The sequence below is a fragment of the Ahaetulla prasina genome, chromosome 3 (assembly GCF_028640845.1).
Source record: "Ahaetulla prasina isolate Xishuangbanna chromosome 3, ASM2864084v1, whole genome shotgun sequence".
Classification (NCBI taxonomy): Eukaryota; Metazoa; Chordata; class Lepidosauria; order Squamata; family Colubridae; genus Ahaetulla; species Ahaetulla prasina.
The window spans coordinates 84,006,666-84,023,877 of record NC_080541.1 but is presented as its reverse complement, the minus strand read 5'-3'; the positions used below and the strand labels follow the sequence as shown (position 1 = coordinate 84,023,877).

Here is a 17,212-nt window from a genome sequence, read left to right as displayed (position 1 = left end):
GGGAGAAAACCCGAATAACCAAAGACCTATATATATATATATATATATATATATATATATATATATATATATATATATATATATATATTGCTTAGTTGCATTTTTTGTCGAAATATTTTTTCATAGTTTTTATTCATTTCCTAATATTTCCTTGCTCATTTTATCAAGTCGCATCTTCTTTTGCCCTCGAGTTCTAATTTCTCCATTTTTATTCTTATTCATTCCCTTTCATTCTTTTTTTAAACTATTTCAATTTTTATCCTAATATATTCAAATATATTCGGGGTTGTCTTTCTTCCATTTTATCTTTTCCTTTTCACAGCAGTCCTTTCTTCTCCTTTCGCTTCTTTCCCTCCCTCCTTTCTTCCTCCCTCCTTTCTTCTCTCCTCTCCTACTCCTTCTCTACTTCCCCTTCCTTTCTCCACCCCCCACCATCTACTTCCTCCCTATCTAACCTTTTCTCCTACTCTTATTTCCCCTAAATTGGGTGGAAACTAATCAAAGAGAGAAGCAGCTTAAAACTAAGGAGAAATTTCCTGACAGTTAGAACAATTAATCAGTGGAACAACTTGCCTCCAGAAATTGTAAATGCTCGAACACTGGAAGGTTTTAAGAAGAGATTAGATAATTATTTGTCTGAAAAATATATATATATCTCAAAATACCTTATTCCACCAGACTTGAAATCCTAGGCTTAGAAAACTTGGAACTCCGTCGCCTTCGACAAGACCTAAGTTTAACTCACAGAATCATCTATTGTAATGTCCTTCCTGTCAAAGACTACTTCAGCTTTAATTGCAATAATACTAGAGCAACTAATAGATTTAAACTTAATGTCAACCGCTTTAATCTAGATTGCAGAAAATATGACTTCTGTAACAGAATCATCAGTGCTTGGAATACTTTACCTGACTCTGTGGTCTCTTCCCATAATCCTAAAAGCTTTAACCAAAAACTTTCTACTATTGACCTCACCCCATTCCTAAGAGGACCATAAGGGGCGTGCATAAGCGCACAAATGTGCCTACCGTTCCTGTCCTATTGTTTTTCTTTTCTTCTTCCTATATATATATATGCTTATACCTCTTTATATTTACATATATGTGTTTATATACTATATAATCTTTTTGTATGATACCTACATATATTGTTGTGACAAAATAAAATAAATAAAAAATAAATAAAGTGGTGTAGGGTTCCTGAGTAAGCAGGGGGTTTCTAAGGCAGGGGTCTCCAAACTTGACAACTTTAAGACTTGTGGACTTCAACTCCCAGAATTCCTCAGCCAGCTTAGCTGGCTGAGGAATTCTGGGAGTTGAAGTCCACAAGTCTTAAAGTTGCCAAGGTTGGAGACCGCTGCTCTAAGGTCCCTTCCAACTCTATTATTCTATTCTATACTGAAGAAGCTTCTTGAATGAGAAGTGAAATTTATTATATATATAAATATAATGAGAAGTGAAGATACTATATCTTCAAAAAAAAAACAAGGAAGTCCAGTTGCCTCTTGAAAAAGCACCTTTAGGGCATGGGAAATTCTTTTTTATTTTATGGTTTTACTCTTGAAATGATAATAAAGAAAAAAATAGCACCCATGTCGGCCCTCTGGATTACGATTAACGAATTGACAGTTTTCTAAAATAAAATACTACGAAACCACCCGCTTCGCCTCAAAAAAGCAACTCCCGCCTTCGCTCACCGACCACCCTCTCCCTTTCACTCTACCGCCCTCTCCGTCCCTAGCTAGAGAAATGGGAACGTCCGCTCACCTTCCCGCCCCTCTTTTGCCAAGCCACTGGCTGGAAGTCACTGAGTGACAGCTCGGCCTCAGCCAGTTACAGCACTTCTCCTGGAGTCTCATCGCGTGCGCTCTCGGGTTTTACGCGGAGGCTTCGCCGTCTTGGGCTACTTCCTGTCACGTGCCCTTCCTGCTCCGCTCGGCGGGTTGGGCCAATCTGAAGTCTCCGCCCCTTCCGAACGCTGGGGGCGTAGTGGGGGGAGTCAGGCTGCCTCCTTCGCTAACCGGTAGGTCGGCTTAGGTGGGAATGCGGGGAAGGGGGACGGGGGGGGGGAGGCGGGTGGCGTGAAGGGAGAGGCTGGGATGGTGTTGTGTGGCGTTGCCATTGTCCTTTTTTAATGGTGAGCCTTTTGTCAGCGAGGCGAGAGTGGCCGTCGACTGAGCTTTATTTTGCCTTAAAGACACTTGAGGGTGCCGTATTTTGCTTTATAAAGAAGGCAGGGGACGCTTTTGTGCGTACCGTAGTAAACGATTAGCTGGCTCGGCGCCTCGAAAATCGATTGCCAGCTCTTGGACCCAGAGTCATCTTAGAAGCAGGAATCGTCTTCATAAATCCTGTTTTAAATCTCACGGAATCAAGTTAAACCTGTCAACAAGCACTCGAGCAGCATCCCTGCAACTCCACCCTTTGATTTGATGATCTTGGGGTTGGAGAGGGTTTGACATAAAACAGTCTTCTCTGGAAACAGCTGAAGGGGTTTTAAATGTTATACCTGATCTCTCTCCATTTATTTATTTATTTTTAATGGTACCAGGCAATTTTGCAGATAATCTTTATGGTTTGAGGTGCAGAAGATCATTTGGTCCTAGTTTCATGTTTAAAATGAAGTTGCCAGTAGTCTTAATAGTCTATATAGGAGTGCTGGAGAATCTGTGAACTTTTGGATTTTGTTTGGACCTACAACTCCAGTCATCCCCAAATGGTAATTTGGTCTCATGGGAGTTGGAGGCCAACATCTGGAGGTCACAGGTTATTGTTCTGAAAGTACAATATCTCCAGTTGGAAGTGAGCAGACCATAGAATAATGATTTTTAAAAAAAAATCTAAATTCATATAATGATGATGGCTTTAAAAAATGTCCCCTTGATATTGTAGGAATCAGTGCATCCATATCAAGTTAACTTTCATGAAAAAAAACCCCAATTCATAGAGAACTGGTACTATTTGTATCATCAAATATAATCTGGAATAAAGATCTTATGTTTGGGCTTTTGTTAAAAATTGCATTTATTTATTTATTATATTTATATAACATCAAAATTTTATTAATCTTATAATATCTATAGGTTTTCTGGTTTAGTGATTGAACTGTAATTTTACATGTACTGTTAATATTTTAATTTCCTTTTATTGTATGATCCATCAATGGTTATCGGATTGTATCAAGGTAGAAATGCAACAAATAATTGCAATTTAACAAACTATATCAATTGAGTGTTTTATGTATATTATCAAGATGGTTTATAAATAGCTTATGTATTCTATGTTTTTGCTAATTAGTGTGTGGAGTATTTGCATCTTTTGATCAAAGAAGAAAGACAACTATGTCTCGTAAACCTCCCCTTGTGACGGGCATTTCTCCTAATGAAGGCATTGCATGGACTAAGGTCACAATTCGAGGAGAAAACTTGGGAACGGGACCAACAGATCTGATAGGTAAGTTTTTTCTTTTGTGAAGATTCATTTTGTGTATCAGGAGAGCACAACTGCTCATCTTGTCTTTGGATTATCACAGTGTGCCCATATGGAGATGGCTTTGAAAACCACTACGAAGTTATGACTGATCCAGAATACAATAGAGTCAGTAGTTATTGGCATGACTCAATATCACATACTGGTATTACACTTCTTCATGAAGTACTCCAGTGGGCTTCAAGGTGCAATACAAGATGCTGGTAGTCATCTATAAAGCTGTATATTACAACATGGATGAAGACCTGGATATTTGCGGAACCAGCCTTCTCTGACTATTTCTGTTCATCATGTAAGATTGGATATTGTCAACATAATCCGGATCCCATCAATAAAAATATATTATCTTTAGCTACCTTTGGAGCACCAGATCCGTTCCTCAGATCTATGTCCCTGGCCTTAAGAAAGCATAAAAACAGTTCTTTCCACAGGCATCAGCCTAGTGTGATGGATGAATAGGCTGAATGTTGCATATGTCTTTTTTTATTGGCAGCTTTTATTATTATGATATTATTTTTAATATGATAATATATTATTCTGTAAACCACTTAGAGTTGCCAGGTAAGATGGCAACTTAAAGTTGAAATAATAAATAAGTAAAAGTAGTAGAATTCATTCCACCCTGCTTCATCAGCGAGCACCAATTACCATTTTTAATAATTGTGTGTTAAGAATTTGAAGAAGTGTTGCCATTCATGGCAACTAAGCTAATCATAATAGATAAATAGTCTTTGGTTTATGACATTAATGGTAGCAAAATTGCCCTTGCCTAGTAATGTGCTCTTAAAGTTTGATGTCACATGACTGCATGGCTTTGCAGTGGTAGTTCTGGTACTTTCTCTCTATATATGCACAATACTTTTTAAACAAAAGGAAAAAAAGGTTTAAAAATCCTCAAAATAGAAAACACAACTGAGTAAATAATATGAGAATGCTGATTTTGAGTTTCAAGTATTCCAAAGATACAAAAATCAGCACACTTTTTCTTCCTTAGGTAACAAAGGGATCTCAAAACTTGTTCTTTGTTTCATCCATCCCTCTTTTTCAGGTAGATGGAAGTAGAAATTCATGCTAACTGCTACATACTGTCCAATGCAGAGAAAGTTTAAGAAAACAATTTCTCTTTTTTTCAAATTTCCCAGATCAAAAGGAGCAGCAGTTTAAGCTTTCTTTTGCTGCCTGATTTGCTTCAACAAACAGAATGGAGCCCAGCAGAGAAACAAAACAATGGATTCACTTTAAAAGTGTTGCCCATGAACTGATTCTTCCTCACCCTTTCTCCAATCCTGTCCTTCCAACCACTGACCACAAAGATGGAATCTGTTCTTGAAAAATTTATTTACATGTTATATATCCAATGTCAGATATCTGATAGCATGCGGGCTTGGAATCTGTTAATCCAAAAACAAAATCTCTGAATTCTAATGAGCAAGGTTAAGAAGGCTAATTCTTAAGCAAGGTTAATAATATAAAAAATCCAGCAAATGCTTTTAAACTGTGGAACCTTTAATATATAGGCAAGTTAGGGAAGGAAAGTTCTTGGGTGCCCTCCATGTAAGGGAGGGAGTGGTTTTTAGGTTTTTTGTGAAGGAGAAACAGCCCAATCTGTTGATGGTTTTGGAATTAAACTTTGCACAGATCAAGGCACCTGCCATTACAGGTAGTCCTCTACCTACAACCATTCATTTAGTGACCATTCAGAGTTACAATGATACTGGAAAAAATGACTTACTGCCATTTTTTCTCAAGCTATACAGCATCCCAATAGTCATGTGATCAAAATTCAGGTGCTTGGCAACTAGAATATATAACAGGTGCACTGTCCCAAGGTCATGTGATCATCATTTGTAACCTCAGCTGGCTTCTGACAAGCAGAGTCAATGCAGGAAGCCAGGTTTGCATAACAACTACATGATTTACTTAACAATTAGAGTGATTTGCTTCACAATTATGGCTGTTGTGTCTGCGCCCCCCCCCCCCGAGCCAGGGCCCCTGCCAGAAAGTGACTCGGAAAGTGAGGGGGAAGGGCCATCAGGACTTACCTCTGGAGCACTGGTTTCTCTGGCTCAGCTCCAGGAGCCAGAGGCAGGCCAGGTGGAGGAGATAACGAGGCCTCCGTCCCCTGTCTCTTTCCTCCCCCCCCAGGCCATGCCTCCAGACCCGGCTGATGGCAATCAGGCCTGGCTAGACCCTAGGTTTCGTAGGCAGGAGAGGCGGGAACAACAGAAGCAAGGGTGGGCAGGCCTAGGAAGTACTGAGTCATGGAGCGACACCCCACAGGATATAAAAGCAGCAAGGGCTGCTATACCTTTGTGGCAAGCAAATCAGCTGCTTAACTAGAGCTGAAGTACTGTTTGTTCCTGGGTGACTCATCGGTATCAAGGGAGATAACAGAGTCACTTGGCAGATGCTCGCTAGTTTGCTGCCAGAAGCTGATAGTTGCCGGCTAATTAAGTCATCGCTCGGACGGAGGCGAGGGGGACAGAACAATGGCAAAGAGGCACTTTTGACTTTTTACATGTTTATATTGTGTCTTTAATTTCATTTTCAGGTGGTGAGTAAAGCTGAGCAGATCTAGTTTTTATGTGTAAAACATCCCCTAAGATTCATTTAAATTATATGTTAAAAGTGTATCTATAAACATAATATTAGTCTCATTTGTAAATAAAAGCATTTCAGATATATTGGAGATAATGACATTTTTAAAATTCTCATAAACAAATTTTGCTTTTCTTCTTTTCTCTGAATCTTCATTAACCAAGGCTTGACAATCTGTGGACACAATTGCCTTCTCACTGCTGAATGGATGTCTGCCAGCAAAATTGTGTGTCGAGTAGGTCAAGCAAAGAATGACAAAGGAGACATTATCGTAACTACGAAGTCAGGAGGGAAAGGGACTTCTACCGTTTCTTTTAAACTTCTGAAGCCTGAAAAAATAGGTGTGTATAAAAATACATATATCCATACTTGTATATAATTTTTATAACACTTAATATGTTAAGCTTTTCAAAATTAACTATTGATGAGATCTGGATGTGTGATTAATTCAATAAACAATTGAATTGAATTGAATTGAATTCTTTATTGGCCAAGTGTGATTGGACATGCAAGGATACATGTCTTCGCTGCATAAGCTCTCAGTGTACATAAAAGCTGTAAGTGGTAAATCATGATCAGAATCATAAAAATACACTTATAAATCATAAGATACAACACTTAGCGATAGTCATAGGATATTAAATAAGCAATTTGGCCTTTCTAGGTTTCTTGTTTGAAGTTCCCTGAATGAATATATTGGAATTAAACCCAAGATTGTGTAATGTATTACTTTACCATATAGTTTGAACCCTTCTCTGAGAAAAAGGCTTAAATTCAATATAAAGTTATTGATCATGATTTAATTAAGATATTTTTGAGAGGCCAGGAGTTTGGGCGCCTGCCTGTTCTCAGGCTAATATCATAATTCCCAGATTTATGAACAATTAATTTTGATAAATTCAGATGAGAGTTCCAAATAATAATGCTATGATGACACAACTTAATTGTATGTTTGCTCCTATATCCTATTTGTTATCCTATCTTGCGCTATTTGATTCAATTTGTGATATTGAACAGTGGAAAAAGGAGAAAGCATGCAGCTTTTTTACCTGTGAGTTAACTTTTTTCCTTTTACATTTGCATTATAGTGGCAAAAAAACCCCAAATTAAATATCTGTGGAGATTCTCAGTCATCCAGGTCATGGTAGGCCCAAAAGTGATTTCCAAAAGACAACTGGACTTTGCAAAAGCCAATTGGCTTTTGAAAAAGCACCCTTGGAGCAAAAATAAAATAGTACAATGCATGTGAAAGAACTATTTTTTAAAATAAAATCCATTAACAACTGTTTGTAAGATTGTATCCAGATTAGATTCTTCCTGTTTTTCCCAAGCTATTATATATAGACATATATTTTAGATTTTTTTAAAATTCATTTCAGCAAATCAGAACCTCATGAGACTGGGCAGAGTTTATTGTTATAACAATGTGTGTTTGTTTTATTTAGGTATCCTAGATCAGTCTGCTGTCTGGGTGGATGAAATCAACTACTATGACATGCGCACAGACAGAAACAAAGGGATGCCCCCTTTGTCTTTACGGCCTGCTAATCCTCTTGGTATTGAGATAAACAAGTGAGTACTCAACACTTATGCATATTCCTAGGAATTTTACCTGCATGAATTCCATAAATTTTAGAATCTGGGATTTGAGGAAAATAATATAGTTAGGGAATTTGATTTAATCATGGAAAACATTTCAATTTCCCATTTGATAAAAGATGAAGATGGCAAACTATTTGGAAATATATATTCAGGTAAATTTGTTTGCCATCTGTTGCCATTTGTTGCAAGTCTAATACAGTGGAGAGTGAATGATCTTAGGCTGTAATTTATTGGCAACATATCCCAGACCATAATCAGATTTTGGTTTCGTATCCTGGTTTATAAAGTGTAGACTACCTTTAATTTTCGGGTTTTCCAAGTTTGGAGGTGATTAAAATATATGATTTCAGACACCATGATACCAGCATTGATTCTGAGAATATTGAGTTAGAATTGAAGAAGGGCATTGCATTTTTAAAGGTTAATTCTAGGTCACTTTATTGGCCTAAGATTATAACATCTGAATTAGGCTTCAGTATCAGCTCTTGGTTTGTTTTGCATAATCTGCAGAATGGACCCAAAATAAGGCTAATAAGTTACTAAAATACCATAAAAATTGGAACATGGGTAGGAGTTTCACCTTAGTATAACAGCTCTGTAAGTGATAACCTTGCCTAACACTAATACTCCAATTTTTGCATTGTATTTTTAATAGATTATATTTTATAGTAGAATATATTAGATAATTAATATTTTAGCATTACATTTCAATCAGTATGCATTTCTAGCGATGAAACATATTTCTAGCCATTATGTATTTTAGTTTCATTGAAATCTTAATGGTTTTCCTAACCATAAATGCTATTGTTCTTGGTAGTGTTCATGTTAAATTCCTATAAACATTACGACAAAGTTTCAGTAGTGACATTTTGATAAATTAGCACTGATTTGTTGTTTTGTTAAGATCTGCTTTCATAGTATAGATAGGAATAATAAACCACCGAAGCTTGTGAGCTAGCCATAGTGTAACAAGTCTTGTCATATATGCTGCAATTACAAAGTAACTTAAATGAGAACTGAATTATGCTATAAATGTTGCACATTTGCTGGCACTATTGTTTCTTATAAAATAAAATGAAATCCTATCTCCAATAATATTATTGACTTAGTATTTTTACTGCCCGTTGGAATAAATGTTAAGCATATATGTAAATTCCAACTATAGCAACTTTCACTATTTCCAGTATGTGGCTCACCTGTGTTTTTATAAGTTCCTTTAATTATGATTGATGTTTTAGAATTGCCTTCCCATTAAAAAAGATTATTGTTAAATCTTTGATACGTCAACACTTTTCTACTAATCTCAATGGATTATAAATTATTTAGGATTCAACTAAAAAAAATTGCATCTTTTATTGCAAGCACTATAGCACTGCAACCCAAATACCCTTGGCTATTTTACAGTTTATTCTGGAAAATAATTTTATATGTAACATAGATGAAGAAAATAATTAATTTTAAATGAAGGCAGTATGTTTTCGTACTGTTGTGTTTGTTAGCTTAATAATGGGATTGTTGCCTTGTCTATGAAGTTACAATTATAATAGGAAGAAATGAAAAGATCTGCATCCACAGTAAAAAGTGGTCTGTTTTAATACAAAGTTACATATACAAAGCATATATGTAAATTCCAACATTGGCTTTTTAATTTTTGTTCATATTCTGGAATATACAAACTTTTCAGTATTCTGAATGTTTTTTATAAAGGATTATGATCCTCTCTAAACTATTTTGGTGGGGGAGCTCTTTACTTTAGCCCTTCAGTAGCAAATTTTATTTTATGGCCTTAAGAAACCAAAAACACGATGATCTTATTTTTATGAGGGTATTTCATTCTTGATTAGTTTATGCAGTAAATATTTTTGGGAAAAAAAGCTTAACTATATTCATTGTGGGAGATTTCTCCCCGGTTCCAAGTATTTTATTATAAAGTTGAATATTTTATACTGAAAATATATTCATTGGTCATTTATTTGGTGGAAACCCTTTAAAGATGTGAGAGGGCAGACAAAATAAACAGTTGCTTTGAATGGTCAACTGCGATTTTTTAAAATTTATTTTATTTAAAGTACTGAATGAAATCTATGGAATGGATCTTTACCATCATTTGAATGTTGCTTGCCAGGCTCTGTTGCTTGTCAGGAATTCTTACTGTGAGCTGCTCAAATAAAAAGATTGTGGATGTAGCTGAGATTTATAATCAGAGCCAGGTGATATGTCTGCTGCTCTGTATAGCTTCACATTGCAACTGAAGGATCAAATGCTTGGTCCCTTACATAAATTTCTTTTCCTTATATTGCTATAGATATATATAACTACATTCATTAATATTTTGGGAAGAGGATTCTGATCTTTAATTATTTCAATGTATTTATGAAAATTGGTGCATATTTTACAAAAATTCAGATTATGTGAGTGTGATCTATGAATTTATGTATTTGAAAGCTTAACTTGTTCAAAGGGAATACATAAATATTTTTTTTCAAAGGCATATGAAAAAATATATTAAAGACAGTATTTAAAGACAGGAATTAACTTCACCTTGGCATCTTCATCTTGTAATTATTCACAGTGGAAAATAAGATAGGATACCCTACAAACAAGTGAAAACAAGAAACAAGAAAAAAATCTTAAAAGATATATAAAATATGTTTGCACAGTTCTTACAGAAAAAGAATATCTTGATAGTCTGTATCAAGATATTATTGAAATATCTTGATACAGAAAGGAAGGGAAAAGTAAATTTTCTTAATTAATAAAATACAAGGTATTTAGAGCTGTTTTAACATGTTTATTAAATACACATGTTGCCTGACTCCCAGCAATTCTGAGAAGTTTATAAAATATTAAAAACATTAAAAGAAGGTAACATAAAAAAGAACAAAGGTGGCAGAGAGAACAAATCCAGATAGGCAAAGAAGAGGAGGAGGAGGAGGAAAAGAAGAAGAGGAGGAAGAGGCTTCAATCCTGCTCACAAAAGGCTAGAGTGGACATCAAGACAGTAGGGTATGGGCTATTGGATTCTTAGAAGGAACTTCATTTGAGACCGCAGTTGCTACAGGGAAGGGGAAGGGGAAATACCCAAAATTAAGTTTTAATTCTAAGATAAATAAAAAATAATTAGTCAAGTTTATCTATTCTTCAGCAACTTCCCACAAAGCTTCTTCCTAAGGAAAAAAAACTGACTTAGATAAGATTATAAGATAATTACCTTCCTTTGGTAAGGTAAGAATCAGTCTAAGAAAAATCTGATCATGATTAAAAGTAATGTGCTTTAGCAATATCTGCAAAGGTTCTTTGCTACAGTAATAAAGTTACTATATAGCCTCAGAGCCACAAAAGAAAAAGGCTATTTCTGCAAGCAAGAAGCATCTTCAAAAAGGCCTCTCCTGCTAATCTGCAATCTCCCTACCAACAATGCCTCTACCTTGTCTGGATCTAACTTCAAATGTTTTCTATTATCCAGTCCATTATCAAAATTCAGTAATGTTCAAGAATGCTAACTGCTTCAAGCAGAAGAGAAAAGGAGTAAAGCTAGATCTCATCAGTATATCGGTGTTATCCCATTTCAAATGCCAAAGGATCCCCCTGCCCCTAGCAAATTTCTGCCTGTTAAATAATGTTTAAAACAAACAATCAAAATATTTTGTAACACCACAAGTCAATGACCAAATAGTCAAACAGTAATTCCCCAACACCACTTCTTGAGCATATTTGATAGGAAAAAATAGCACCTGTCACAACAGTGCCACCAAGGCTAGGCTTGCAGGACAGCCTACATATTATGGTTTATGATTAGAGTAGCCCCCGGCAAGATAGGTGGCAAACAAATTTAACAAATAAATAAATACGAAAGGTCATTGATGAGAGATTCAAAAAGAACTAGCAGGGCTGTACCCCTCTTACCTAGTTTCCAGTGTAGATCGTTTTTCAAGCCATCAAGAAAATCCTGTCCTCAACGAAACCACGATTAAAATGGTTCCATCAAAAACATTTTACTCTAATGCACCACAGGCTATAATGTTACAATTTTCTCATCACCTTTCTGAAGAATGGAATATCTGAGATTGCCCTATAGTTAGAGAAAATATCTGGGTAAAGAGAAAATTTTGTCAGTAAATATTTTAAAATACAAAGACACATCTCACTTTCAAGGAATGGTTAATCACATCCCTTAATTATCAACAATGCTAAGAAATCAGGCTCTATTGAGTAACCAAGCTCCAGACTTTTAAAATGTGCATTTCATACACTTAAGAAGAGTAGGACCTCAATTGCCTAATTTTGCCTGCCATTTTGACCTAAGTGGCATACAGCTCTTGCAGACATCCACCTGTCGAGTTTAATAAGATAGGAAAGGCAAGCATTGAACAAACTAGTCATCATGCCCCCTGTCAAAACCCTCAAACTCTGAAGGTGAGCAATAGCCACATGACTCTAACTCTAATTGGTCTAACAAGCAATTGCTGAGGTTACTTAAGCTCTGGAACTCCAAAGAAAGTAAAACTGATGCAGGTTATATGCAAAAAAACAACAAATGTTTCTCACATTGCACCAATTGTTCTGTCTCCCTTGCTGCAATTATGAATAGAGATGAAGTACAGAATAAATAAGCATAATTGACCTGATTTATACAGATAAAATGAAGTAACACCTCCTTGCTGCACCGTCATAGAGAAGGATTTTGCATGAGCCTGAAAGAGGGTTCTATTCCATTGTGGCTCTGATTTGTCACGAAAGTTCCTCCATTTGTGCTCCAATCATTTATCTGGATGTTTTATTGGTCTCCAGTTCCTTGGTAAACCAAGAAGCCAGGTGACTTGTGCCAGAGGGAAGAGGTGCCTACTAAGAACGTGCTCTGTCTGCATTCCACTGGTCAGCCATGGGTTTCAATAGTCTCCTGACATATGAGGTGGGAAATTCCCCAAGTGCTTTCAGCCGTTCCATCAGTACCCTGACTGGATCATTTTAACCAGTCTTTAACTCCTGGAAATATCATAGCAACTGCTAATATAAAAATTACCAGGGACTGATTTATTCATGACAGCATGAGTTGCGGAAAACTTAAGATCACCAGCATCTCACCAAAAAGTCCAGCATTTGCCCTGCTGCTTGCATAGGGGCACATACTGATTGGAACATGCCAATAGCTATCATGGCAGCCATAAACGTCTGAGCTAATAGGCAGCCTCAGCAGAAACATTGAACTCTCTGAAGATAAGACTCACCCAGAATTAAATCCTCAGTAAAATACATTTCTCTAGGAATGTGTTTTAACTTTAAAAAACAGGACCTTTAATTTGAATGTTTCACCTTTGCAGTCTAAAAGAAAGGCTAGATACCAGCCTACTCTCCTTTTCTGTCACATTGAGATTCTATCTTCTCACTCTGTTTCCTCATGTCAGTACTACTGTAATGTTCATTTCAGGCCAAACACACACAGACACACACTATCTTCCTCTCTCCCCCACACACACAAATAAGTCAAGATTATGAACATATCCCACACATTCTTCCTCCTTTTTTCCCCACAACAACAACCCTATGAGGTGAGTTGGGCTGAGAGAGAGTGACTGGCCCAAAGTCACCCAACTGGCTTTCATGCCTAAGATGGAACAAGAACTCACAGTCTCCCACTTTCCAACCTGGTACCTTAATCACTATACCTAATTGGATCTCTCCCACAATTTCCCTAACACATTCCATAAAGCCAGCAATTAAAACACCATTGGGTTTTAATTCCTTAAAACCCAGGAGTAAGGAACAATCATAAATATGCTTCATCTGTCTAGAAATAGCTAGTGAATTCTTTGGGATTATGTTACTTTCATAGCAATAACTATGAGAGAAATGTAATTGCAGTGGAAGTTTGTATTTTATGGCTAGCTTAGTTTCTTCAAGGCCTAATTTTACTGATCGTGCACTGCCACCTAATGGAATAGTAGAATCCTTTTAGTAATGACAGAAAAGTTTACTCTTGGGTAGAGTAAACTTTTTTTTACTTACGCATGCATGCGCACATACACACAGTTATTCTTGCAAGTTCAGCTGAGTTGGTGCAAATTTCAATTGATTGTTACCGATTTAGAATCAAAATACAGTCACAAGGGCAAAATATTTGCCTACATAAGACCAAATATCATTATTGTTTAATAATATTGATTTCAATAGAAGAAGTTCCAATGAAATGAAAAGCACAGGGATTTTCCCAGTTTATAAACAGTGCAAATATTTATTAACTATTTAAGATACCCAGTCACTTTTCTGTAATTTCCTGCTGGCTGTAGATTTATTTGGATGCATTGAAGTGATGTGTCATATCAGTGTTTTACTTAAGCTTGGTCCAGATTTGCTATTAGTTACTCTTCCAGAGAACATCCTTGTCTTCTGTCCTAGAACTGGAGAAAGTCCCTGTTAACACCTATGGGTTTGTCCTGTTTAGTCTGCCCTAGCATCCTTTCTGTTGGTCTCCTGCATGCTTGACTAACAGAATACAGCTGGTACAACTTTTGCTCCATGGAGTCTGGCTGATACCAGACAGGGGGAATGTGTATGGTAACTTGGTTTGTTTATGGTGGTTGCCATTCAGAGTTTATTTACTTAAAATGGCTCTTCTTGACCTATAAAATCCTCTAGAATCTAGTTCATGCTAGTTTTTGCTAACAGTATCCAGTAGAACTGCTTACTTTGAATTTTAAATAAAGTTTACAGAATCATGTACCCAAGAATCATTATCTTTACTTGATTAAAAGCTATATTTATGAACTTTACATTTACATTTCATTTTAAATGAAAGCACGTAAAGGTATCAAAAACTACTTTATAAATAATTTCCAAAGGAAGCTCCAATATCTTTTAAAACACTTGCTTATGTTGAATATTTTCTTATAAAATGTCAAAAAATGTTACCGTAACATATTATTTGTACAGGATCTGGTCTGGACTGCTTTGGCTGGTATTGTAGATGGATGAACCTTCTGGACCATATGAAATTGGCTTAACTAGTGCTATCCAACATAGGCTCTACTTGGGTTATGTCTGAACTTGCTCATTTCTTAAAGGCACTGGGCTAGAAACTGAGACAACAGAGTTCATGTCCCACTTTGGGCACAAAACCAGCTGGGTGATTTTGGCCAGTCATACTCTCTCAGCCCTAGAAAGCAGGTAATGGCAAATCGCTCCAAAATCTTGCCAAGAAAACTCCAAGCACATTTTCCAGATAGTTGCCAGGAATCAGTACTGAAAATTTACTGTGAAGAAAATGAAATATAATGTACACATCTGGACTGAAATGGGGGAAGTTCTTGAGGTTTACAAGAATTATGTGATTTAACACTTTAAGGAGTAACAAGATTATTTAAATTAAACTAGGAAGCAGGTAGCCACTATAATTAATGAGTGAAACATTCCAACCCTCAAATTTCATGGTTCTGTTTTATATTCCTTTCCCCCACTTCCAAATGTCCCTTTATTATGAATTAGACAACCTGTGCCCCATTGGGTCATTTCAGAAATATTTCCTTACCTAAGCAGAGAATAGAATAAGCAGAATAACCAAAGTAAGGCCAAAAAAAAAAAAAAAAGCAATGGCCAATCTGTCTTCCTGCTGATTTCCCCATGGAGTTTCCTTGTGGGAATTTGGCAGGGAGCAGAAAACTTCCTTTTCCTTCTCATAGGTAAGTGGCTGCTGCTGGGTGGGGGAGGGAGAGAGAGAGATGGCTGAGAAACGGTAATAGAATGTTGAAAATGAAGCAAGCATCTATTTCCCAAGTTTTGTTCTCTCAGGAATCATGGGTCATGAATTTTGAATGCATTCTATAAGTAAGCCCATTTGAGGTAACTTCTGATGTCACAACTCCTGTGATACACTCAGTTAAAGATCATGACAACAAGAGTTATGGTAGTATATAGATGAAGTAGTAGTAATCACATTATAGAGCAGGGTATGTCTAAGAACATGTATGACCCAAGCTCCTCTTTTTTTCTTCAAGGAACAGGTTACAACATGTAACTTGCTAAAACTAGTAAACATAGTTGTTACTTGAATATACAGGGGGAATGAAGGGTCCATGGGTGGCACAGCGGTTTAATGGACTGCTAATGGACTGCTAATGAAATCCAGCAGTGGATTTCTGGACTGCTGACCAGAAATGGTTTATACTCTAGTGGTTTGAGCCTGGCTCCATGACAAAGAATGAGCTCCCATTGCTTGTTCCCTGGCTCCTACACACCCAGCATTTTGAAAGCATATTGCAAGTAGATAAATGGATACCGTTCGGTGAGAAAAATCTAGAGGTGTTTGTGTGTGCAAGAGAGAGAAAGCCAGCACTGGATCTGGCCGATGCAAGGCAAGGTGAACCCGACAGAGGAGCCCAGAAGAGCCAGCAACCCAAGTGCCACTAATTAGCTGGTGTAAAGCTAGTTTTCCCCCCACCCATGCACCAAGAGTAGGTGTGCAAGTGACAAAAAGAATGAACTAGCAATCTATGCTGCCAGGACTGCATTCTGTCTAGCATTTGTAGATTTCCTTGACATTGTATGCTGTACGCTAAATAAAAATAAGGATCTAGGACCATCCACAAACCTGACTCCTTCCAAGTAGATCTTATTCCAGCAAAATACATCTGATTAATATCACCAATATCACCAATTATATAAGCCAATACTGAATTTGTCCCATTGCTTCGATTACCTAGGCAATATGATTATGGAAGGTATAGTCATGCATAAAAGTTTCTTAACAACTTAATATTTATTAAGCTAAGAACGTTATATATGACATAATCCTTAAAACAAATTGCCTATATATCCCAATGTTACCTAAAATATAATATTTTCATTTTTATTATATTTTAGAATGTTTTAAGTGGAGAACTTGTATAATGATAGTTGCAAGTTATATTTAGCTAGTTAATTTCTGAAAATCGTTACTTGATGGCAACTGTGGCAACTGTAAAATCATTACTTGATGGCAGATGTTTCTGTGGATGAACTATGAAAAAGCAAAATTTCATAAATACAATTAATTTTGCTGCAGTGTTTTTTCATTGAAGGCAGTTCAGACAGTCTGATATAAAATGTTGAGAAATCATTTGATGATAAATCTAGTAATTTGTGTGAATATGTGAGCAAGCTCTTTACAAAGTGTTTTATGGGGCAATTTACCAAAATTTTAAATGACTTTGACTTTTCATATATTTTCAGTGGAGCTAGCAACACACACATACACACACACACACACACACTCTCACACAAAATTTAGGATTACATTTTTCTTGCCATGACATTTTTATTTTGCTTTAGAATGACATTTATCAACATAGTTTCCTTTTGATTACTACTTTATGTTTGTCACCTAGTATTTCTTCTTACCACCGAAATAAGATTACATCTTACTTACCCTAGACTTGCTATTCTCCTGGTATAGTGCTTCAGTCAGTAAGCAGTTATGTGGAAATTGATGTGGCAATGAGATTTAATGAAAACATAAGACACTGCTGAATAGAGTTTATCATCATATTGCC

The 17,212-nt window shown here is 36.4% G+C and overlaps 1 protein-coding gene across 3 annotated transcripts in view; it reads left to right on the top strand.

Moving 5' to 3' along the window:
• The first annotated feature begins 1,838 nt into the window (after nucleotides 1-1,838).
• The window catches only part of EXOC2 (exocyst complex component 2), a 94,524-nt gene continuing 79,150 nt past the window's right edge, over nucleotides 1,839-17,212 (top strand). Inside the window, exons 1-4 of one of the 3 annotated variants that reach the window (XM_058175030.1) lie at nucleotides 1,839-2,022; nucleotides 3,297-3,452; nucleotides 6,251-6,427; nucleotides 7,532-7,658. In XM_058175030.1, the coding sequence (XP_058031013.1) occupies nucleotides 3,341-3,452; nucleotides 6,251-6,427; nucleotides 7,532-7,658 (416 nt within the window). In that variant the 5' untranslated portion in view covers nucleotides 1,839-2,022; nucleotides 3,297-3,340. Of the gene's footprint in view, nucleotides 2,023-2,072; nucleotides 2,137-3,296; nucleotides 3,453-4,630; nucleotides 4,948-6,250; nucleotides 6,428-7,531; nucleotides 7,659-17,212 lie in introns of those variants that run through there. The other 2 variants (XM_058175028.1, XM_058175029.1) reach the window with 2 other exon arrangements.